Source organism: Orcinus orca, chromosome 2 (assembly GCF_937001465.1).
Source record: "Orcinus orca chromosome 2, mOrcOrc1.1, whole genome shotgun sequence".
Taxonomy (NCBI): Eukaryota; Metazoa; Chordata; class Mammalia; order Artiodactyla; family Delphinidae; genus Orcinus; species Orcinus orca.
Genome location: NC_064560.1, coordinates 123440942 through 123465513, shown reverse-complemented (window position 1 = coordinate 123465513; position 24572 = coordinate 123440942). Strand labels below are relative to the sequence as shown.

The window sequence follows — 24572 nt, the reverse complement described above, 5'->3', positions numbered from 1 at the left end:
CCCCACATCCTTGCCTTTCTCTTGAGAGAGGTCAGAGGAGTTGGTTTGTGGCAGTTTTGAGGGGTAGATTACCTGAGAGTTCAAAAAACCCAAGGCCTGGGACTTCCATGGTGGTCCAGTGGTTAAGACTCTGTGCTCCCAATACAGGGGGCACGGGTTGATCCTATCCCTGGTCGGGGAACTAAGATCCTGCATGCCGCGTGGTGCGGCCAAAAAAAAAAGAAATAAAATAAAAGACCCAAGGCCTTCCATATTACTTTCCCCATTCCATTCTCTTTTCCTTACAGATTATTTATCAAGCCCTAAAAATATCAGTCATTTGGTCGAAACAGGTGAGTTTTATGTTGGCTACTCGGGAGCTAGCAAAATAATTTCTTTTTTTTTTATAAACTTATTTATTTTATGTATTTATTTTTGGCTGCATTGGGTCCTCGTTGTTGCGTGTGGGCTTTCTCTGGTTGCGGTGAGCGGGGGCTACTCTTCGTCGCGGTGCGCGGGCTTCTCATTGCGGTGGCTTCTTTTGTTGCAGAGCACGAGCTGTGTACGCACGTGGGCTTCAGCAGTTGTGGCTCATGGGCTGTAGAGCACAGGCTCAGTAGTTGTGGCGCACGGGCTTAGTTGCTCCTCGGCATGTGGGATCTTCCCGGACCAGAGCTCGAACCCATGTCCCCTGCATTGGCAGGCGGATTCTTAACCACTGCACCACCAGGGAAGCCCTAACAAAATAATTTCTATTGATAATCCAATAATCATCTTTGCTTTCTTGGGCTGAGAATAAATCTAGTCCATTTGCAAAGGATTTTTATACACCCACTTGTGAAGAGGTGTCATGTCAACTACTGAAGGACACAGAAAGAAGCAAACAATGGGCTAATAGAGGCTATTTTTAAAACCAACATCAGCCAAAGCCTGGTAAAGCAGCCATCTTTCGGTGACATCTTCCACACCTTGGATGACCAGGTTTACTTTGGCTAATCTAAAAGACTAAGGAGTGTGCCCTTCCTACTTCAGTCTGCCATGGGTTTCTTGCCCAGAGATGCTCCTCTGTCAACAAGAACAGCGCCCTTAAGTAAGTACTTGTTTTGTGCTAATTAGAAGTCCTTCAAAACAGCAAACGCTGTCCTGTGTTTATTTGGACGAGGTGCACTTGGGGATAGAAAAGCGTTCAGGGTTAAACATGGCTGGAGGGCAGCAAGAATTCTTGCCAGTTCCCTCTCCTTACCCTGGTCTTGTGAAAAGCTGTCTCCAAACCAGAGAGGGAATTTACCTATTGTGTAAGACCCTGACCCCGTGCCTGTGCCTTAAGCAGGCACACAGTTTTTATGTGCGCCTGTTAGTTTGAATTTGTGATACTGATCTGCTTTTTGTCCCTGCTGACGGTTATTATATCTTAATGGGCGAAACCCTACTCTAATGATCCTTGTGTATATAATTCTCGGAGTACAGAGCAGGCACCAGAGGACCACATAAAAACGTTTGCCTCAATTTCCCTGCAAAAAAGGAGCCCAGAAACCAGACTTGACCAAGTAACAGATTTTTAAAGGTAAAGGAACCCAATAAAATTACCAGCTTTTCACAGCGTGTGTCTACTTCCTTTCGACATATTGTGAAGTGTAGGTGAAATATTCTAACTGAACTGACAGTGGGCGTGGGGATAACTAAGGAGAGAGGGAGATAAAAGTAAAAACCACCAGCCATGATTGATACCGCAGAAGCAATGAATCGTTGGGGGTCTCCCCTTTGTGGATTTGGCCCTCCACCTTTCTGACACCACCTGCAGGAGTGTCAGTGTAATGAGCCCCATAGAGATGGAAGCAACAGCTAGAAGTACTTGGAGTTACTGTATCAGGACTTTGAGGGGCACTGGAGAATTGTGTAGGCTGGTATTTGCTTATTCAACTTTTACAGTAAAGATGGTGTTTGTCTGTGAGTGTGTGTGAGAGAAAGAGAAACAGAGAGAGTGTGTGTTTACAAGTACAAAGTGGAGGGGGCTACCTGATCCTAGGTAACTCCAAAAATATTTTAATAAAGGACTGATTTCTTTCTACAATGTGATCTTCAATGAACTAAATGGGTTCATGGGATGCTTCTAAGTTTGATGGTGAGCGCCTTCAAGAATCAATTCTCTAGGGACTTCCCTGGTGGTGCAGTGGTTAAGAATCCGCCTGCCAATGCAGGGGACACGGGTTCGATCCCTGGTCCGAGTGCTGCAGAGCAACTAAGCCCATGCACCGCAACTACTGAAGCCTAGAGCCCGTGCTCTGCAACAAGAGAAGCCACCGCAATGAAGAGTAGCCCCCACTCGCCACAACTAGAGAAAGCCCGCGCACAGCAATGAAGACCCAATGCAGCCAAAAATAAATAAATAAATAAATTAAAAAAAAAAAAGAATCAATTCTCTAATACACTGTCCCATATTTGGGGAATAGCATGCTCAGGTATGGATTCTGGCCCTATGTACGAACTTAAACTATTCATGGTGAATAGGAGGCAGGATTATGTACATGCAACACAGCTCTCCTGTGAGTCACAGGACTTAGGCTCTTTTTACGTTTCAACCCTTTGGCCAATAACCTAACCTTCCCTGGCCACCCTATAAGGTAGAAGTAATAGAAATCATTTAATTTCCTTAAGCTCTTGGGCTCAACCAGATAATCTTTTCATAGTGCTGCTTCCACCACTGAGTTTTATTTTACTTTTAAGAGCCTCGTGGAAGAGGAGAAATCTCAGTGGAATACTTGGCGTTGGCCCTAAATTAATCTCTCAATCTACTTCTTCCTCTCCCATTCCTCCCCCAAAGATGAGATTGGAAGTGTAGCTTGGGGCTAGGAAAGGAATGGGCTTAAAAATCAGGCCAAGGCCTTAGGACTTCGCCCAATATTTAAAGGAAAGACATCTGAGGTATTTTAAACATCAAGTAAAATTTTGAGACCTGTGTTTAAAACAAAAAATAACTTGGGTGGTACGATGAAGCGTGGATTGGTGGGAAAGATGGAAATGAGAGGTAAAAATAGGTTAGCTTTTTAAATGGACCCGAAGGTTAGCTTTTTATATTTCCCTTAAGACATTCGATACATTATTTTTTGTAATTAGAGTTTTTGTGCATGTAAGTTTTCTATTAATGCTTCCTGAAGTTGGGTGTTGAGCAGGGTTTTGAAGGACCAAAAGGGTTTAAATTGCAACTGCTCCTATCTGAAACACTCCAGAATTCTAGAAAGTTTCATTTATAACACAAACTACTCAGTAATGGCAGTCTTCTTTCTCTGATGCTTTCCAGATGTTAAAGGAGATAAGGCATTAACAAGCATTAAAACACATCCACAGTGTGTATATTTAACATCACAATAGTCAGTTTGTAAGTACCATTCTGATTTCACACCATGCTTTATATGCTGGGCCAAGCATACATCTTAACCTCATTTAATGTTTTCAGTAAGTGAAATTAGACCCATTCTATGGATATGCCGAGGTTCATAGAGCTGAACCTGCCAGGATCACGTAGTAAGTTTTGCTCCCTCCGCAGCTGTCATCTTGGTCTTTTTCTGAACCTTGAGCTTGTTCCTTCATCTGGATTAGAAATATTCTTCTGCAGTTCCCTCTCCCTGGAAGGCTTTTCTCCCAGACACTCACAGAACTGACCTGCTCAGCTCTTAGCTTAAATGTCACCTCTTCAAAGAAGCCTTCATCCATTAACCTCTGTCATGTTGCTCATTTCTCTGCTTTCTTCATATCATTATCTGTAACTGTTTATTTGTTTATTTTCTGTCCCCTAAGGCGGAGTGTAAATCTCGTGAGATCAAGTGCTTTGAACATCTCAGACACACATTTGATTTGTGTAATCACAGCATTTTAGAACCGTTTCTAGAACTTGGTGCACGTTCAACAAGCATTTATTCAAGGGATGGGTGAATGAACGAATGAGTGTCGCCAGAGCCCATGCTTGTTCTCCAGTCCCATCCTCCCTACATGTTTTCCTCTGCTTCCTGGCATACTGCAGGGGAATTGGCTGAGGGTATAACCCATCAAACTGTGTATCTGGGACCCAGACTGATTAACTTCTGAAACTCAAATATTTACTCACTAGGAAAGGAAGCCAACAGATCATTCTCTTTCCCATTAGGTAAGATGACTTGATTATATGTAAGCTTGCAGTTCATGTGCAGTACCTTGTTTAGGAGTGAACGTTTCTGATAAATTATTTTTAGAATTTTACCTTTTCTTATCGTATTCCCGTTGGCTGATTTTTATAGGAGACTATTAGAATTTACATAGACTAGACATTGTTCCTGGCCATTTTTTTGTTTTTTTAAAGCATCAGACATTGAAAAATGCCTGGTTTCAGATTGGACTTTTCAGAAGGGTAATTTTCCTTTGTCTTGGTGGAATCTGAGACGACTGACTTTGTCACTACCGTATTAACCTCCTCTTTTCTCACTACCCCACGTAGCTGCGGAATAGCTTGATGATTAATTCCTCTAAGTTAGAGAAGGTGGCCTATGAAGGAATTTTAAGTACATTTCTCGGTGTTCTGTGAAGTTACATGATCTTAGCTCCGTTAATTAAGTTTATTAAAATTGTATAAAGGCGTTCATGTGATTCTAAACCACAGAAGAGGCAAAACAATTTGAAAGCAACCTGCCCTTTACCTTGATCCCTACCTTCTCCAAAAACCGTGGTGTAGTGCCAACGAACAGAACAGTGGTTGACGAGCAGAATTTTAAGGCATTCTAAATATTACTGGTTGGTTTAATAAAATTAATTAGCCTGCCACGGAGAAAATTTACTAGCGTGCTGGTTAATTTCACAATGTAAAGTCAGAGAAAGGAGGTGGGGTTGAGGGAACAAACCTTATTAGTTTTGAATAATTATTTAAAGATGTGGAGCTGCCTATTTCAAGCACTTTGATTGCCAAATCCATTAAGGCTTTGAAATCTCAATGTTTGTATGCTGGTATATATGGGAAGGAATCTCTCTAGATGAAATCACAGGCATATTAGTTAACAGCTAAATAACTTATTTAACATACAGAACAACAAGTAGGATCCAAATAAAACCATGGGAATGAGAACTTGCCTTAAGACTGGCTCATGGGAGGTTTCCATAATCTTAATTTGCCATTGATGCAATTATTGCTTTTTCTTGTCTCTTTAATCCAAACAAGATGTTTGCAGCGGCCATGGAAAGGTGCCTGAAATCACATGCCTGAATTCATTTAATTTGCCAACATCGTCTTTTTTTTCTCTCTCTCTCTCTTCCTGGTAACGGGCAAGAGTCAGTTCTGGTGCATCAGGTACTAAATCTCTTCAATTACCAGCCGGGAAGAAAGATTTAACCTTGTGTTTCAAACCTACAAACTGATTTAGTTTTAAAGCACAAACACTTCTCCTGTGGAGCCTAAATTAAACTGCAGAAAGGATGCAGAGCTTGAGGAATTAAACCAGGCAGGGCCAAGGCTCAGGCCAGTGATCGGAACCATTTCGGTTTCTTTCACGGGGGGGCCCCTGGTGCAAAAGGAAAGGGAGCGGGAACGAGCCGAAAGGCAACCTGTGTGAGAGGGGGCAATGTTATATTGCTTGCAAGCTAGACGTGGAGTACATGTGAGTGCAGGGGCGTCCAATCTAACCTCTTATCCTCTGTCTTCTTCTCTTTGGGGGCTCGGCAGCCATTTTTAACGTGGATGATTCCGTGGTGGATCTGGAAACCCTGGCGGCCTTATATGAAAACGTGAGTATCAAACACCTACGGAGCCAGAGTTTCCGGATTTTTGTATCCTAACTAACTTAAAAAAAAGGTAATGTCTAGAAAATGGTTATATGTGACTCCTTCCACCTGAAAAGTCACTGAGCCATTCATGTTCCTCGGCAGTGGGAATTGTGACATTGCATGGAAGAGGTTAAGGCACAGAAATGCAGGCTCAAATGAGACTGAGCATGAAGAAAGCGCTAGGTTCCTGACCACCCACTGTGGTATCTGGGTTAGTAGATTTCTTTTGCGAGGGAAGGCAGCTCAACGTGGAGGCCACTCATGTGCCGTGGAACCCCGCCCAGCCCTGTGGCTTGCAATCAGAGTGCATGAAGCTAAGTTACCAGCTTAACACTGGTGTGCACCAGTGTCATCCTCTGAGGAATGGGGATGCTGTTACCAGCTTGGATGGTTACTTTTAGCCCAAGTGAACTGACGGCATTGATCGTGGGAAATAGTATAGGGTGGTGGGTGTGCGTTTTGGATTTAGAGTGAGATACTCTCAGGTTTGAGGTCGAGCTCTACCATTTACTGCTGAGTGGCCTCAGACCAGTTAAATTCCTTAAACCTGTTTATCAGTACAATGGGGATTATAATGGGCTCGACATGATTTTTGTATTAAAAGAGAATTCAGTATATGCAGCAGTAGCCGTGTCTTTTGAAAATAAACAGTGCTGTACACATATATGGTCTTCATGTGTGGATTACATGTGGAGATAACGAGCATAATTGTCAGGCTTTCTTGAGAAGGTGACACAGGAGAGTCACAATTCCCATAACTGTTAACTGTTCTGGTTCGCTGACTCTGTTAGGATTTGAAAACATAGACTGAAACAGATTCTTTTTACTGAAGTAACGCTGTTTCTCAGGAAGCTACCCAGAGCTCTATAGCATGCTATGATTACCGAGCTCGAAAAGCGATTTCATTTCAATACTGAGGTCCCCTGGGACCTTAAGCATCTCCGAGAAAATTTCCATAGTGTGATAATCCCGCCTGGCGGGATTGCCAGTTCCCTTCACCTTTCTACGTCCTTTGTGTGTGTCAGGAACTGTTTGGTACGACTGGGTGGGAACTTCCCATGTTTCTATCAGGAAGGCTTTCGTTCATAAAGAAGGTGCACAAATCCTAGGCCGTCGGGAGCTAATGGCACATTTGTTGAATACCTGGGGGGCATCCTGGTGTTGTGGAAGAAAGGTGTTCTAAGCCAGGCTCTTTGCCAGGTCCTTAGTGTAAGCCTCGGTGGAGTCATCTTTAAAACAAGGATGCAATACTTGATGTCGGAGGACTTTGTAAAAGGCAGAGTGCCTTCTAGGATGCTTTTAGTTGTTACCTCGGGCTCAGGACTGTGCGCGTGATGGGTACTTGTTAGCTTACAGTAGACATAAGCTACATACAACTGACACAGTTGCGCACATTGAGGACGTATGGGACTAAATGCCCAAATCAGTGGTGCAGACAACGATTGCTTAGAAAATTCAGAAAGAACCTGCGGACCAGAAATTTCAAAATCAGGCGCCTACCTGAGTTAGGAGGGCTGTTCGGTTCTGAGGATGAAGAAAGCAAATGCTAAGGACAACTTGACCCTTACCCTATCTTACTGGGAAAGACACAGGGGATTCAAAGGTTAACAATCAAATGTCCTGGCTTCTGTATCCAGCTAAGGTCACTTGTTAGGACCATTTAGTTTAGCCAGTAATTCCCAAACATTAGCATGTCTCAGAAGCACCTGGAGGGCTTGCTGAGCCCTACCTCTGGAGTGTCTTATATCCGGGGTAGGGCCAACAATGGGCATTTCTAAGTAGCGACAGGTGGTGCTGATGCTGCCTGTCCAGAGACCACACTCTGAGACACACTGCTTTAGACAGGTTCTCATTGCTCACTTTGTGTGTGTGTTTTGTTTCTGTTTCAACACAGAGAGCCCAAGAGGATGAACTCGTTAAAATAAGAAAGTATTATGAGACATCCAAAGAGGAAGAATTGAAGCTACTGGATAAACCTGAGCAGTAAGGATGCTTAAACACTTTTCTGTTAACAAAAGAAGGGCCGTCCCTATCTTCCTGCCTCCCAGCTCCGAATAACCAGATCTCAACCGTGCCAAGCTAAGTCACAGCAGCGTCATTCCTGTGACCTATTGCACACAGCAGAGTGACCTGACTGCCGGGAAAGGCAGCCGGGAGATTTGTGCTGCTGGATATCATGTCTCAACCCCTCACCCCACCCCTCATGACTCCCCTTTTCTTGTCCTAGCAACTTGTTAATTCCTCCTAGACTAAACATTCTGGCCCAAAGGGTAACTGAGGAAGGGAGAGGTTACTGCTCTGTTTAAGGTTCTGCTGATGCAGTTAAAAGGGATGATGTCAGAGTCACAGAATTCAAATTGATTTTCCTAAATATTGTATCCAGTAAATGTAGGCTGAACGTGCCAGCTTTCTCCCCAAATTCTCTACCTGCTCTGCCCAATTTAGATGTGGCTTTTTCATCCTCCCTTTGCATGTGCCTGTGCTTCTCTCCAGTCACTATGTGGAGGTGTCTGCTCTCTAGTTTGGGGTGTTCCACACACTTTGAAAGCCCAGAACTCTAGTGCATAACTGAGTGACTCTCGTCCTTGGCTGGGCTCTTGGGGTCTACAAACCATGGATAACCTTCTGGGGCTCTGCAGCCCTAAGGACTCTGTGAGAATGTGGGATGGGTCCCGAGTGGACAGAGGGCTACTTAGCTCGTGGCTACCTTGAGTGCTTCCTGCCCAGTGCAGGCTGTGCTTCTCAGCCTGGAGATGAGGCAAGGAATAGGAAGCAAAGAGGAAATTGACTGGGTTTAGGGTAACACGTCAGCCCCAGAGACATTCAGGGGTCAGTTGCTCATACTGAAACCGTCACACCTTGCCCTTGGTTCCTCTAAAATGCCCCACTCCCCTTGGAAGCCAGGGTATTCAGGTCCAGAAGAAACATCTTTCAGTGACTGGGTGAGCAATTTCTAGGTTTACTCAGTTATTGACAAACCTTTATGATAATTTGGGGACCCTTAGATGACTGGCTGTCACGTGGAGCGTATGCCAGGGTTCTCCCCCCACACACACCCAAAGTTAGTTCATGAAGCCTAAGAATATTGTGAATCAATGCAGATGGGCTTCCCTGCCCTTCTGTTCCATCGACTTGAGCCCCCCGTCCTTACCAACTCCCATCCCGACCCATCCTGTGGTCCACTCCCAAGTCTTGTTTCCTAATATAATAAATTCATTCTCACTAAGGTGCTGACGACCGAAAATGAAGTGACTAATAATGGGATATTTAGACACAAGGCCATGAGGAGTATTTGAGGACTGTCTTAGTCAGTTTGGGCTGCTATAACAAAGTATCCTAAACTGGGTGACTTATCAACGGCAGAATTTTATTCCTCACAGTTCCTGAGGCTGGAAGTCTGAGATCCAGGTGCCAGCATGGTTGGGTTCTGGTGAGCACCCTCTTCCAGGCTGCAGACTTCCCTTTGTATCTTCACGTGGCAGAGAGCAGAGAGGGGAAGTAAGCGCTTGTGTCTCTTCTCCGAAGGGCACTAACCCCACTCATGAGGGCTCAGCCCTCATGACCTAATTACTTCCTAAAGGCCCTACTTCTTATTACCATCGCTTTGGGGGTTAGGATTTCAACTTAGGGATTTTGGGGGGGATACAAACATTCAGTCCGTAACACGGACAAGCGTTTGGGTAGTGCCAACTATGCCATGTTAAGGCAATGATACTCCAAGCCCAGAGTTGGTAAACTTTTCCTATGAAGGACCCGGTAGTAAGTACTTTAGGCTTTGTGAGCCATTACAATCTGCTGGAACTACTCAAGTCAACGGTGGTTGTGCAGAAGCGAGCACAGACAATACATAAACAAATGGGCGTGGCTGTGCGCCAAGAACAGTTCATTTATGGACGCTGAAATTTGAATTTCATATCATTGTACATGTCACAAAATATTATTCTGGTTAATATTTGATTAATATTAATGTTTAAATGCTTGATTTTTTTCAACCATTTAAAAATGTGAAAACCATTCTTAGCTGATGGGCCATACCAAAACAAAGAATTCAGCCTGGGGACTGTAATTCACCAACCCCTGCTCTAAACTGTGGAACGGCCCACTTGGTAAAATGAACCGTGGGTCCTTGCTCCGGAAGGGTTCCCCTTTTCCTTCCTGTGCTAATGCCTTTCTAGCATTATTTTTCGAGATTAATTGCCAGGACACAGAATACTGGCAGCAGGTAATTAACAGATGACTTATTAAAGTTCTCTTGCTTTCTCTCCTGATGATGTGGATGGAAGAGTGTTTTTAAAGTTTGCCAATGGTCCTTGTAAGGGCTTCCTGAACATGCTAAGCTCTTCGTGGCAGCAAAGAAGATGGTCATGTTGTCCTGGTGATATGCTCGGGCTCAGCTGCTAGAGGGTGAGGCCCAGAGAGGTAGGGCCTCCAGGGCTGAGTGATTTTCACCTTTACTCCTGACCTCCTGCACAGTGTAGCATTCGTTTGATTCATGGCAGAGTCTGATTTTCTGGCAACTGATTTGCCATTAGTTCCAAGTGAGTTGACTATAAGCATGTTTTGCATACTGGAAAATATGAATCATTTATAGTTTCAGCATTGCAGTTTCCTAAGATTCCTGTGGTGCCCAGGCTTTAAATCAGAGCCTGGGGAGGCTGCCCTCCTCACTCACCTCATCAGCTTTCTTGCGCCGCAGGGCCAGATTTAGAAAGTCATTTCCCACAGAGGTGTCATCTGCTTGGGACCAAGCTGTCTGAGAACCGCTCCCTTCAGCAATGGTCCTCAACTCTGTTCACGCTCTCCTTGGGATGGTGGTGAGGCAAGGGGAGGCTCTACTGGGTCTGATTAGGCCTGATGTGTGCTTTTTGTGGCCTAAAGTGAGGATACCATATACAGCCTATTGGGATGCTCCACTGAGGCCCACAGCTGCCTGGGGATCGCCCCAAAGAAGACATATTGACGTTGAAACAAGGCTCTGTTAGCGTCCTCCTCTATGGAGGAACGTAAGTTACAGCATTCAGGGCTTTGAGGAATGGTAAACCACATGTTAGTCCCTTGAAAACAGTGGGCCCATTGCATCGATCCACCTGACAGCCGAGTTGCTGTGGGTGTGTGACCCACGTACCGTGAGGTGCAGAATGTTTCTGCTGTGTACCGGCTGTACTTACAGTCCATCCTAGGAAGATCAGCCTGCCTTAAGGAAAGAAGAGGAAGGTCCCTGGCCTGCGGCTCTTTGCGGGTATTGAGTCCTTTCTATCTCTGGCCCTAGGGTGTAAAGTTAGACTAGTCCAAAAGGAAATCAGTCCCTAAATCTTCATAAGTACCATGGCCTAATAATGCCCAAGACCCTCTCCTTGGGGATGTGTAAAGGAGCGCTTACCCCTGCCCTTATGGGTGGAGTGTAAAACCCACATGTGGGAGATAAGGTATTAGACACTTCATAGCCTTTGAGGTAACCTGTACTTCTGGTACTTTCTCAGATAAATGGGAAAGTCTGCTTTCCTCGAGACTTTGTTTTTCCCAAATTTGCCTCTCTAGTATTTTGTATCTTCGCCTTCTACCAGGTGACCAGGCCCCAAAACCCACAAGTCATCCTGGACTCTTCTCAGCGTCCCGTGGGATGGGTCAGCTCCATAGGGTCTGGCAGCCTCAGTCGCTTTCTCACCCTTCGCCCCTCAGCATCCACACCGCAGGCCCTCCCTCGTTCCCCCTTAGAATATTCCAGCTGCTCCCAGCCTCAGATCTGCTCTCACTTCCAGTCCATCAGCCGAGCCATTGCAAGGGCGATTTTCTGAAACAAAAAGCGGAAAGTTTCACTCCTCTGTTTAAAACCCTTCCTTCATTCAGGAAAAAAGCTTGAACTCTTTATTTTAGAACACAAAGCCCCATTTTAGCTTTTTCTCACCTTTCCCCACGAATATCATTCAGCCTGTCCAGGCTCTCGCTGGCAGCCTCTTACATGTGTCCTGCACAAGGACCAGAGGGCTCCCGGAGACCTTGGCTGACACGGTCCCTCCAGGGCTCTGACTTTGATGCCCTGCGTATGGCTTCCATAGCTCCTATTTTAGGCCCCATCACCGAGAGCGCTCATCACACTCGTGGTAACTGTGGATTTATTTCACAGGTGATCAAGAAGGAATTGTGTTTAAGTTAAATTCAGGTCTCAGCATGGTGCCTGACTCACTGTAAGTGCTTCGTACACATCTAAAGACACTAAAATCCTTGGTGACTGATGCTCTGGTATTTTTGGTGACACATTCCCTACAGTTCTATCCAAAAGTATTGTGAAATAGCTGAATTTCCCTCCCCCCTCCAACTCTGGATATGTGCTTCGGCCCCTTCTCCATACACAGAACACTGGGTCTTTAAGATTCTCTGAGAGCCTTCCTAGTGCGAGCCCTAGTTCCAGTAAAGCTTTGACCCCAGGGAACCTTGTAGTTCTATTTTACTCTTTTTTCCGGGTAACACCAATTGCTTGAGCCTGTGGGCTCGTCTCCTCATGTTGGTCCTAAACGTCCTTTTTGGAGACGAGTTATAAGCAATTGCTTATACAGCAGTTCCTTCTTCTCATCTAAGACCTTGCTGGTAAGCTGGGCTGTTGATAATGTATATTCTCTCCATCAGTGCTTCACTCGCTGTGTTCATTGAAACGAGGAAGTGTACCCACTCAGGGATCTGGGTCCTACTTAGGGAATAGTGTTTCATGGCTGCATTTGGAAAGGGAGAAGTGCAGGGTGCTACACTTGAGGTTGCTCTCAGCAGCGTCTGAATAAGTAAAACTTCCCAAGACTCGCTACAGGACCAAATGCCTCCAGTCCCGCAAGCTTTTTACTGCTCATGTTTGTGAGAACTGGTGATACCCCTGATTTCAGTCATAAATGCATCAGTGGTTTAATACTAATTTTACAAAGAAACAATTCACACATAGAGTGTCATTTTTTCATCTTGTCCTAATTCAGAATTCCTTTGGGTTTCCACTTTTATATCCCATCACATGGTTTTCATAATAATCAGAGTTACAGAACCTTAAAGCAAAGATATGTTTTCTCTTATGGACATTCTTTGCTTCCTCTCAGTGTTATTTAGAAAAAAAAAAAAAAGGATTATGACCTAGTTGTAGGGTAAATAAGAAAAACAGCTGATTATTAGAATCTTATTAAAACCCAAGTGTCCCTAAAAGAGGCACAGAGTATTATTAGCTAAGGAAATTCCTTTGGTTCTGGAAAGAAGGGGGCTCCAGCTTTGCTCCTAGGTAGAAGCATTCTTGGTAAGAGGTTACAAAATGTCAAGGTGATGATGTTATGGTTTGACCAAGACTTTCAGAACTATCAGTTAATCATCATTTCAACCCCCAAATGGATTTAAAAGCTTTTAGTGGATTCTCTCCTTTTCTGAATTCATGTCCAACTCTTTCCATCCATTTTAGTGTATACCCCTACCTCGGGTGGTTGGCCTAGAGGATATGTAGCTCTTCCAACTTAATTTTGCAAAGGGCACCAGTGCCCAGCTGCTCAGACAGTGAACTTCTGTGCGTAGGTCGGTACTCAACTTTAGCTTTTAAGATCTGTCTTGCCATAGTTTTTAAGAAACTTTAGATTGTGCCCACTTAATGAGTGCCTCCTTTGTTCCAAGCATGGAGCTATGAAGTCCTGTCTGTGTAGGTAAGTCGTTGTGGAAAAGTAAACAAATACCTGCAGAATAGAATCATTATAGATTATTATAATTGTTTGAACAACAACAACAAAAAGTAGTAATCTAACTTCAGAAAGAGATTATTTTTTCACTTGTCTATAGACATTTGCCTCAAGTCTTCCCCTTACTCAGCCTGTGTTAATACACCATTAGAGAATGCTGCATTATAAAGGGAGTCTATTATGTATTTTTTTTTTTCCCCCAAACACTTAAGATTAATGCTTTCCATTTCGGTTTAGTCTTACTGGGGTAGCAAGAGACAGATAGCTTCACATGGTTCCGTACACTTGCGTTAACTTTCTGTTCTTAATTTATACACCATATGTTTGCTCACCATTATAGAAACCCATTTTATTTTTTTTTTATTTTAAAAAATTTTTATACAATTTTTAAAGGTTATTTTCCATTTACAGGTATTACAAAATGTTGGCTATATCCCCTGCATTGTAAAATATATCTTTGAGCCTATCTTATACCCAGTAGTTTGTACCTTCCACTCCCCTACCCTTATATGGCCCCTCCTGCCATGACTGGTAACCACTAATTCTCTGTATCTGTGAGTCTGCTTCTTTTTTGTTATATTCACTATTTTGGTGTGTTTTTTAGATTCCACATATAAGTGGTATCATACAGTATTTGTCTCTGTCTGATTTATTTCACTTAGCCTAATGCCCTCCAAGTCCATCCGTGTTGCTGCAAACAGCAAAATTTCATTCTTTTTTATGGCTGAGTAGTATTCCATTGTGTGTGTATATGTATGTGTGTGTATGTATATACACATATACCACATCTTCTTTATCCACTCATCTGTCAGTGGTTGCTTAGGTTGCTTCCATATCTTGGCAGTTGTAAATAATGCTGCTGTGACCGTTGGGGTGCATGTATCTTTCCAAATTAGTGTTTTTGGTTTTTTTGGATTTTGTTTTGGTTTTTTTTTTTTTTGGAGTGGAGTTGCTGGGTCATATAGTAGCTCTATATTTAGTTTTTTTTTTTGAGAAACCTCCGTACTGTTTTCCACAGTGGCTGCACCCATTTACATTCCCACCAACAGGGTACGAGGGTTCCCTTTTCTCCACATCCTCTCCAGCATTTGTTATTTGTGTTCTTTTTAATGACAGCCATTCTGACAGGTGTGAGGTGAGATATGGAAACCCATTTTTAAAAGCGTCTTTGTTGTTAACAGTAGAGCACAAACCCTTGGAGTCCCCTGAGTTTGCCTGTTTGATGCCTTTTATAATTGTTCAATTAACGTCGTCAAACAAGGAATGCTCTCATGACGAATCTCTTTCTGCTGTCTTTTTATTTTCCTTGCGATTATATGTGAAGTCAGATGATTCATTCTTAATTCTTACAGATTTTTACACGAGTTAGCCCAGATCCCTAATTTTGCTGAACGTGCCCAGTGTATAATCTTCAGATCTGTCTTTTCTGAGGGCATTACTGCCGTGCACCGAAAGGTAGAGATCATCACACGAGCTTCTAAGGTATGTTTACTGTCTAATTCAAAGACAGCTTTGCCCTCCTTGGGGGTAAAGGAGGGAGTGGGGACTGGGAAAGATCAACTCGAGTCCCTCTGCAGAAATATTGTGGACTTAAGGTTGTGTGTTTTCCTGAGTATAACTGTGACGATTATCCCGTGTGAGCGTGCATGCAGGTGAGTAAGAAAGAAGGAGACGCAGATCGACAGAGGAGAAAGAGGGAGGAAAAAAAACGACACTTTTACAGATTTCTTCTCACGTATTCCAAATACCTCCCAATGTACATTCTGGCCACTTAAAACCAACCTAAATAGTATAGTGTGTTTTCCATTCTGACTCTCTAGATTGCAAAAAGAGATTTGCCTTAGACCAATGCATTGGATCATCTGAAATGTGTTTACATAGTAAAATAAAAATATTCTAGAGACTTGATAAATGAAATCAATGATTATGATAATGAGTGATGGGCCGATAAGTTTTTGTTGGCTTTACCACACTGGGGTTTGTTATAAAGTTAAATTCTTGAATGTGGCTTTTTCTCCCAATGACGCACGTCCTTCACCACATGGTGATCCTCCACAAGTACTGTAATGTTTAGTTGCTTATCTGGAGGCATGGGGTTTTTTCCTTCTAACATATAAAAGATTTCACTAAAGAAAGCATAAATATTACCAAGGTATATAATATACACCCTCTAATAACGCCCTACGAGGCAGGAGCAGAGGTCGTCCTAGAGCTGCACTTGGTTTGCTTTCTTTACCCTAAAATCAAGGAAAATAAAGTCGACTAAAACTGTAGAGAAGGGGAAAAGTATCAATTTGAAAATTTGCACTTGGGGCAAAAGAATGAGAGAGAGAGGAAAAACAAATGAGATGGGGAGCTGAAGAGAACCCCAAGCAGCTTGAAATTAATAGACAGATAGTAAAAGTTAATAGACAAATCAGCAAACACTTAATAAACATAGCCTATGACCTTGAAATACATGATTGTATTCACCTCTGAGGATCCTGTAGTTCACCTCTGAGGATTATTTCCAGGGATAAGGAAATATAGGCTTGCTATTGTATCTACCCTACGTTTAACTGTGCTGTTTGTATAGATACATCGTCCAAAACCAGATCCTCAAATGATCTTAAACCCCTTCCTACTTAGAAGCCGTCAAATACAAAGCCTAACTGTAACAACTGTCTTTTTTCAATTTCTAAATCCTTTAAAATAAGTATTTAAAAAATAAAACTGGCTCAAATAGAAATATAAAAACTAATATTTACTATTCAGTATTAGAACATGCGCAGTTTGTAATTCATTGAAAGGATTAAAAAATGATGGCTGTTAACATATTTTTTAAGACACTTATGGCTTAGTGAAGTGTATTTTCCATTTCACCAACTATAAATCCAGTTGGTAACAGGCCAGCAAACAGCCTATCAAGTGCTCAGTGAATATTTGTTGTTGAATGAACATAGGTGCGTTTGGAGTTCAGCCGCATAATAATGGGTGTTTGCCTTCCCAGGGCTTGCTGCAAATGAAGAGTGTGAAGGATATTTTGGCTCTCATTCTGGCTTTTGGAAACTATATGAATGGAGGAAATAGGACTCGGGGACAAGCAGATGGATATAGCTTAGAAATTCTGCCCAAACTCAAGGACGTCAAAAGTCGGGTATTTATTTATTTTTCATAACGAAGGTCTGTGATCTGTCATTGTTTTCCTCGTATACCTTCAATTTTCAAAAAAAGTGTTCCTGATTGTTCCGTTCATCTCTATCCTCCCCCTAACCGTACATTGTTTGCTTTCTTTTGAATAAAGACAGGTTTTTCATCTCCTTTTGATGACAAAATCCCCAACACTCGTTTGCTCGAAAGCACACAGTTAGATGTTGAACTGCCGTGAGAGGATGAAGCAGAGAGCGTACAGTATTAGCCATAGCGCAAGGCTTGAGTCGGCTCGAGTTTGGCGTTAGCTCCTTGTAATTTACTCGCTCCTAGGTGGAGAGCAGTGCTGACTCACCACGGGAGCTGAGCGTTTGAATTACTCTCGGGTCCACAACAATTGGGCTGGGGGTCCACTGTCAGACCCTCTGAGACTGATTATCGCTTGGCTCCACACCCTGCAGAGCTACCTCTTTAGAAACAACCAGCCCATATCTAGGCGTCCCCTGGGGGGGCAGGGGGAGCGGAGGGAGGGGAAACACACAGGCAAATTAGAATTAGACCCACGTGAACGAGACACAAAGGCTGCCTTGTGGGAGGGCCTGCTCTCCCCCGGAGTCCCAGGGTCATAAAGTGGCAGGGTGTTCCTTTTAAGCCTCCTTGATTGTTTTTCACGCCAGTAAGAACACACATTTTTTGAAAGGTGGGAAGGGAGGGATGGTCTTCTGTTCTACTCTCTGGTTCCCTTTAGCCCTCCCCTACCCCCTCCCTTCTTGGCTTTATGCCTGAAAGTATGGAGACAGTCTTTTGGTTGGCTGGCGCTTGTCTTAGCCATTACCTCAGAGGCCTTATGGATTACCTCTTTGGGTTCCCCCCGCACCCCAAGAAAGAGTGTAGTGTCATTTCTTTGTAGAGATGCCATAAAAATGAATGGGACAAGGAGGAGAGAGGACAGTCTCAAACAGAATTAGGACCAGGTATCACAAATGAAAAGTATTAGAGTTACAGAGTGAGATTTCAGCTCTTTGACTATCTAATATGGCAGGGTCTCATGTGAATGATATTCATTTAAACTTCTCTTTTAAACCTAGGATAATGGGATTAATCTGGTGGACTATGTTGTGAAATATTACCTGCGTTACTATGATCAGGTAAGAAATAGCGTTATGTGGAAAACTACACTAATGGGGTTTCAGCTCCTGCACATTGCTGGCATTCAGAAATTGGATGATGGATGGATGGATGAATTTCAAGTCCAACATAGAATTTGAGAGCTCTCCAGCTTCCTTGGTTTACAGATGGGAACACTGGAGCCAAGAGAGTTTAGTTGACTCTTGTAAAGAGAAGCATTATTCAGTGGCGCAAATCTACTGACTCTTAATCCGCTGTATAACACAGCTTCAAAGAGACCCCCAGTCATCTCAGTGCCTTCTGACCAGATTGTGAGGGTCTCTGTGAAACCCATATCCATTCAGTAATTGGTTATATTTGAAACTAGATTCTGGGATGCAGACCAAACTTTAGGAACTTAAGATGCAATAATACCCAATACTTTATCAGCAATGTTCATCTGTGAACAAGTTAAAGACGTGGAATTTGAAATCCATCTTCCCTGCTTAGATTACACTGGGCCATTAGAAATAAAAATTTCTGTGAGAATCCACCTGAGCGCAATTTTCTGTGTTTTATTCCTTCTCATTAAATCGAGAACAAGGAGTCCTAGCTTTGAGAAGAAAGAGGTACTATTGTAAGCTGTTGAGAAACCTAGCAGTCAGTAAATGGAAAAAGTCTCAGGAAAATGTTGTCAGGAGTCCCGCTCAACTATCCACACAAGCAGAGTTTTTCCTAGGTACCAAGGGAAGAAAAGTAAAGCTTCCAGGGCCTCGTTTTCAAAAGGCCTACAGTTTCATGCAGAAGACAGGCCAAGCACTGATGAAGTCTTTAGTCATCTCTCCTACCCTCCTGGTGGGTTTATCTAACCGTTGTCAATGTATCTACCACCAGGTTTATTATTCCCCTGTGTATAGATATCATTGAGCAATTACCTAGCTTCCCGGCATTGCTCCTTGAGGTCCGGAACTCTTTGTTGTCTCTTTTTTCATGTTCGTAATGTAGGTGCTTGATAAATACTTGCTGAGTTGAATGTACTATAAACATCCACAAGCATGTAATAAGTAGCATCTGTAACAAACAAGATGCAATGAGGCGAGAGCTATCTTCTGGTAGAGCAGGGTAGGTGTGTTGAGCTTCAGGCCATATGTGTGCAGCCAAAGTTCTGAAGGCAGGTACCAGGGTGGCAGAAGAGTTATCCTGAAGGATCTTGAGGTGACAGTTCAAATTCGAGGCTGGCCTAAGCAGATGTACTCATAGTCTCTGCCTCAACCATCCTGCCTACACAGCTGCACTGTGTAGGAAGGATGAAATTTGCCGATGGAGTTTGACTCCTACTGAAGAGAGCTGAACCCAGTGGAATCGACTTCACAGAGGGAAATCTTAAAGTAAGATTAATTGCAAACATGGGATGGTCCAGTTTAGGAAAAACAAGAAGTCAACATTTGTGTGGTGCTCTCCCAGTTTTCACTGTGTTAAAATGAATTGCACTCAACAAGAGTACAGCATTATGTGATTTAGTAAATGATCCCTTCCCTCTTAGGAGCACAAGTGATGATTTTTGTGGTTAGTGGTGATGAGCAGTTAGCGGAAGAAAGGTGACTCTTGGTCCAAGCTTCCTTCCACTCATGCCTGGTTTTTGGTCCAAGTCTAGGTCTATGTGAAGTTCAAAGAAACCCTTCTAGGGCCATGTCTTTTGAACTCCAATTGAGCAGCTTTCGCAAGAGCTACTACCGGGCCGATTTGCTCAGTAGCATTTTCTCTTTTTCTAGCTTAAAAAAAAAAAAAAATGAAGCCAGGACTGAATCTGATAAAAAGTTTTGGAAAATAGAAAGAAATATGCATGAGTTCTTCCATAGATTACCATGGCGTTTTGTGACAAGCATCTTAGATGTTGTTCCACCTTGGCGCTCAAAGGAGGGTACTGCTTCCATGGTTTTTTAAAAAGCAGTAAAATAAGTAGAGGAAGATGAAAAATAGTACACGGATCACGTAAAACGTTGTTCTGATCAAATGAGGAAAACCACCTCCTCCTAGCATCCCAAATGAGGCCAAAGGTCTTAAAGGAAGGGGGGTAGGGTCCAGGGAATTCTCAAAACCACAAGAAAACAGGACGATAAGTTAGATGACTCCTGCCCAAGGTGCACACTTCCCAGAATAGCGTTTTATAAGCTCTCTGTTAGTGGTGCCAAGCAGATTTTATTGGTAGGCCAGATGGTGTGTACTTGACCGAGAACAAGGCACAGTTCCTGCCTTCAAAATGTTTATAGTCTAGTGGGGAAGACACACAAGCTAACGAGGCAATTTTTAAGTTAACGTTGAAAAGTACTGTGATAACAGGAATTAGCAAGGGACTCTTGGAAACACCCAGGTGGTGAGGCTTAGGGGAGGTCTTTAAGGAAGTGATATCTGTTTTGAGACTAGAAAGAGGAGTATGAACAAGGAGGTGTGAAGAGGGGCTGGGGAAGAGTTTTTGAAGAGGGACAGTTTTGTAGACAAAAGCCTAGAAGCAAGAGACTGTGGCCTGTTCTTTTATTTTATGAAAGTTTAGGAGAGGGAGTTAGCGATAGGGGAAGGGAGAAATCAGGCTGGAGATGGAGACAGAGGCCAGATCAGAAAGTGCCTTGTAAAGCCGTTTTAGAGTTTGGAATTAGTCCTAATGGCAGCAGGGAAGATGGAATGTGAAGGAAAGCTGGCAAAGTAGCCTGTGTGGAGAGGAGAATAAGCGGAGATGGCCTGAGACATGCAAGACACAAAGCTTGTGTTAAACAACTCGGGGAGAAAGCAAGCCGGACTGGAAAAGACAGTTGAGGCTCTGCTGGTCTCCCGATGTGCCTACAGTTCGTGTCCCTCTGGGTGTTTCTCAGCTGAGATCCTCTATTAGGTATAGTTGTGGAGCTTGTCAAAACCCAACCCAACCATGCCCTCGTAAACATCTGCTAAGATAAGCCAAACAACATTAAGAGAATCTTTACAAATATGTGAAGAATTTGATCATGTACACGCGCGCGCACGTGTGCCCACAAGCTTTAAGCTGCAGAGGAAGGTGGGTAAGAGCATAAGCGATGGTGATTGTTTCTCCCACCTCAGTGCTGCCTTATCCAGTACCTTCCAACTCACACCCTTTGGCATACCCCAAAGATGAGTTATCTAATTGCTGCCATGTGAAACTCAACAGGGACTTTCAATTCAAGTACTTTCATGTGTTCTTCCTGTGCCATTTTCCATGGGAGTAGAGGGTCTAAGATTAGGACATACCTGACCATTTTCTCTTTGATTCAAGAGGCAAAACAGAGCCCAGCCCATGCCATAGCTACAGCCATAGCCAACCTCAGTGCCAATAAGACCGAAATGATAGCGTGAAAGACACGAACGCACTTCAAAGCAACAAGTCCAAAGTTAGGAATAGCAGGGGAGCATTGCCATGATTCTTATCCAACCATCCGAAAAAAAGATGCTTTGGAATTTCAACCGAAAGTGACAATTGGGAAGTAAAATGTACTTTTGTTTACCATATATTCTAGGAAGCAGGAACAGAAAAGAGTGTGTTCCCCCTGCCCGAACCACAAGATTTCTTTCTGGCCTCCCAAGTCAAATTTGAAGACCTTATAAAAGATTTGAGAAAACTGAAGAGGCAACTAGAAGGTAACAGGCACACTGTTCTGCTATTATGATAATAGATAGGATTTTTTAAAATGATTTAAGGGGATGATTTCTGTATGGCTCGGGGAATGGAATGGTGAGAGTTCAGTTATGGTACACTACCTCAGGACACTTTCCATCTCTGTGCACAATTTGGAGACAGTGTATTTACACATCTTTCTCTTTCATTAGTGTTAATTAGTGTTTATTTTATATTATATATATATAATCTTGTTATATCTACATTTTCCAGCATGGAATAGATATAATTTTAATAAAAATAATAACAACCCTTTTTTTGAATTCTTACTGTGTTCTCATACAATTCTTCTAATGACCCGAATAAGCAGGAACTACACTAACTCCATTTTATAGATGAGAAAAATGAGGCTTCGAGAAGCTGTATTCGCACAGCCAGTGAGAGGCAGATTGGGTCTGATTAGAAAATCTCATGCATTGCATTTTCTAAGCTAGTTTACTATGTGCTGCCTTATCTTTCTGTCTCTCACTCTTGCTCTTGCTCTCCCTGTGGCGCGCGCGCGCGCGCACACACACACACACACACACACACGTGCCTATATATTTCGTTTATGTATATGAGTCTAATAATGATGGTAAGACCCGTAGTAAACAGTCTGTTTTAGTTTAATTTACATTTTTAATTATCCAAAGCAAAATGCTGAAAGCTCTTTTTGGCTTTTTTAAAAGGTGAAAATATGTCTCTCGGGCAGGAATTTTCCTTTGGCATTTCTAGAGCCTTGTGTTTTCACTGTGGAGACATCTCCTTGTCCAAGAATATAAATACTTGCCTTGGAGCTTGTATAACTCCAATTGAAGAGCTCTGTGGAGGATTTAGGGAGCGTGTTAATGTGGAAATGGAGCCCAGCACGCCAAAAGCAGAGCTTGAGGAAATGAAGAGCTTGCACCAGGAATATTTTTACACTAAGACATAAAATAAACATTTTAAAAATGTTTATTGTGAAAGAGTGCTCAGAAATCTAAGTCTTAGAGGACAGCTTGGAAATGGAAGTAAAGTGGGAAAGATCTGCTCCCGGTGGCAGGGAGAGCCATTTATTTTTACTTTGGGCATAGAACTTGCTTAAATAAGGATAGTGGTTACAAGTGAATATTTTTACCTTGTAAATTATTTTTAAAGGAACATGCGGGGTTTTTTCCCCCTCCTGTCGATGTGGTCGAGAGTGCGAATTTCAATGAATGCTTCGTTCAGGAATGTGATACGTGACCTCGTGATCATTCTTTTCCGTCTCCTCAAAAAGGGGCGGTTTGATCCTTAACTAAGTTGCGGGGCTTGAGTTTTATTCTAAGAAAGCGGAGTAGCATCACGTAGCAGTTTTTTTCTACCTCTCTCCAGTGGCAGAATTAGGGCCAGGCCAGTCCTCAGGGTGGCTTTTGCAGTAGCAGAGAAGACCTGTGCTTGTCCAGTCCCTGGCCGCCATCCCTGCATGCCCATCCTCTCTCGTCTTTTGGTCCTTGTGAGACCCTCTCGTATGGTCTTTCGAGCAGAAACCTGATCTACGTTGGATCTTTCCTCTTCGCCTGCCGTCCCTCCACGGCTGCCTTTCTCAGGCATCCTGGCTCAGCCCACTCCCTTTGATATCCCTGTGTGTTTGATGATAAATAACAAAGGGATAAGAAGAGTGAATTCAAAGGACCGTGTAGAGGCAGGGGTGCCCCCAAACCTCTGCAGTGGATGTACCTTATTTTCTCTAGGGAGATCCACGGTGTCATTCCGGATCTCTGAGTACTCAACTGACACTTTCCCCAGTCAATTTTAAGGAAATACAAGACCTTCTGAAGCTGGAGGAGCTGCCTTATGAAGGAAGACTGAACGCTACCTCAGTTATTTTTCTTCTTTGCGTGGGACGTCACCACAAAGACGTGAAGTGTACCACCAAGGCAAAGGAGGAAACCGGCGCTGTCCCACACACATTGAATATTTAAACAAAAAAATGCCCTGCTAATCTTTAGAGATGCCCGTGTTTTTAATACATGAAAGGTACCTAGTAAATATTTAAAGAAAATACAGAACGTGGGTTCTCTAATGAATTTCTTGTCCTTCCAAATCCCATCTGGCGAGATGGCCAGAGTCGTGGCGGCCCGTTTCATCTCACTTCCCCGTTCAGTCTTCAGCTCCGTTTCCACAAGGCCTGGGTGTGAGCTGAGATGGAATGTTTAATTGAAGTGAACATAATTTTCACACATACAGCAAAGATTTGATGAGGCTTTGAGGTTTATTGTAGCCATTAAAGTGTCGTGGCTGCTGGCAAAACCCCAGAAAATGTCTAAAGCTAAACCAGATGTGATTAGAAAATTTCAAGAAGGCTCAGGCCCTAGTTCTCCAGGCAGGCATAGCCCTTTAAAAGAAAATCATTTGGGATAGCAAGGACCACACCTTAACAATCAGGTGGGGATTAAACGACGGTTGTTGGCTGTATAGATGTCACTAACAGCGGTAGAGGTTGTTGATGAGCATCTTTCCGAGAGACCAGAACTTCCAACGGCACTTTTATGTAGATAAACATAGCAAGGAATTGGATAATTGTATCTGCTACAATTGATTGCGTGATTATCAGGTGCTTTACACAGACCGTCTCTTTAAATCCTTACAATGACCCTGTGAAGCAGATATTGCTGTGCAGCTCTTACAAGAGGCGAAAGCTGAAGTTCATGATGCTCGGGTGACCTGCCAGGTTACCTCACAGACGGTGACCTAGCCTCATTTTGAAACTAGATACGACTGTAAGGCATGTACTCACAGCTTGCCCTGTTGCTGGCCCAGAAGTCTCTGTATCGGATCAGAGATCACAACAGAGAGATACCTGTTCAAGGCATAAAGCCTCGTGAGGACACACAGGACAGAAAGAGTTAGTGAATGTGTGTGCATGAGCACAAGGGCGTGCACACACACGTGCCTAGAGCCCATACATGTAGACCCTCGGATCAGATAGGGACTTAGGAAAGAACTTCGTTTGTGTGTGGGGTATGGGGAGTGGGGAGACCTGAGAGAGATGGATTATCAAAGCGAATAGTACTGCACAGGATTAAGAACTCAGGCTTTGGAGTCAGATATGTACTTGCTACTGGTTTGGTGAGAGCAAGCAAGATCTTGTCGAGTAACATAACCGTGAAAAGTATTGTCTCACCTGTAAAATAGGGCAGTTATAACACCAACATCATAGGAGGTAATGAATGCACGGTCCCTTAGTAAGGAAAGCT

At 43.2% G+C, this 24572-nt stretch overlaps 1 protein-coding gene across 2 annotated transcripts in view; it reads left to right on the top strand.

The window, feature by feature from the left end:
- FMN1 (formin 1) overlaps nt 1-24572 on the top strand; it is a 424285-nt gene that overhangs the window by 259585 nt on the left and 140128 nt on the right. For both annotated transcript variants that reach the window (XM_012534548.3, XM_004274037.3), the window contains 6 exons: nt 5663-5724; nt 7658-7746; nt 14810-14939; nt 16447-16593; nt 17675-17734; nt 21218-21338. In XM_012534548.3, coding sequence (XP_012390002.2) covers nt 5663-5724; nt 7658-7746; nt 14810-14939; nt 16447-16593; nt 17675-17734; nt 21218-21338 — 609 coding nt within the window. The remainder of the gene's footprint in view (nt 1-5662; nt 5725-7657; nt 7747-14809; nt 14940-16446; nt 16594-17674; nt 17735-21217; nt 21339-24572) is intronic.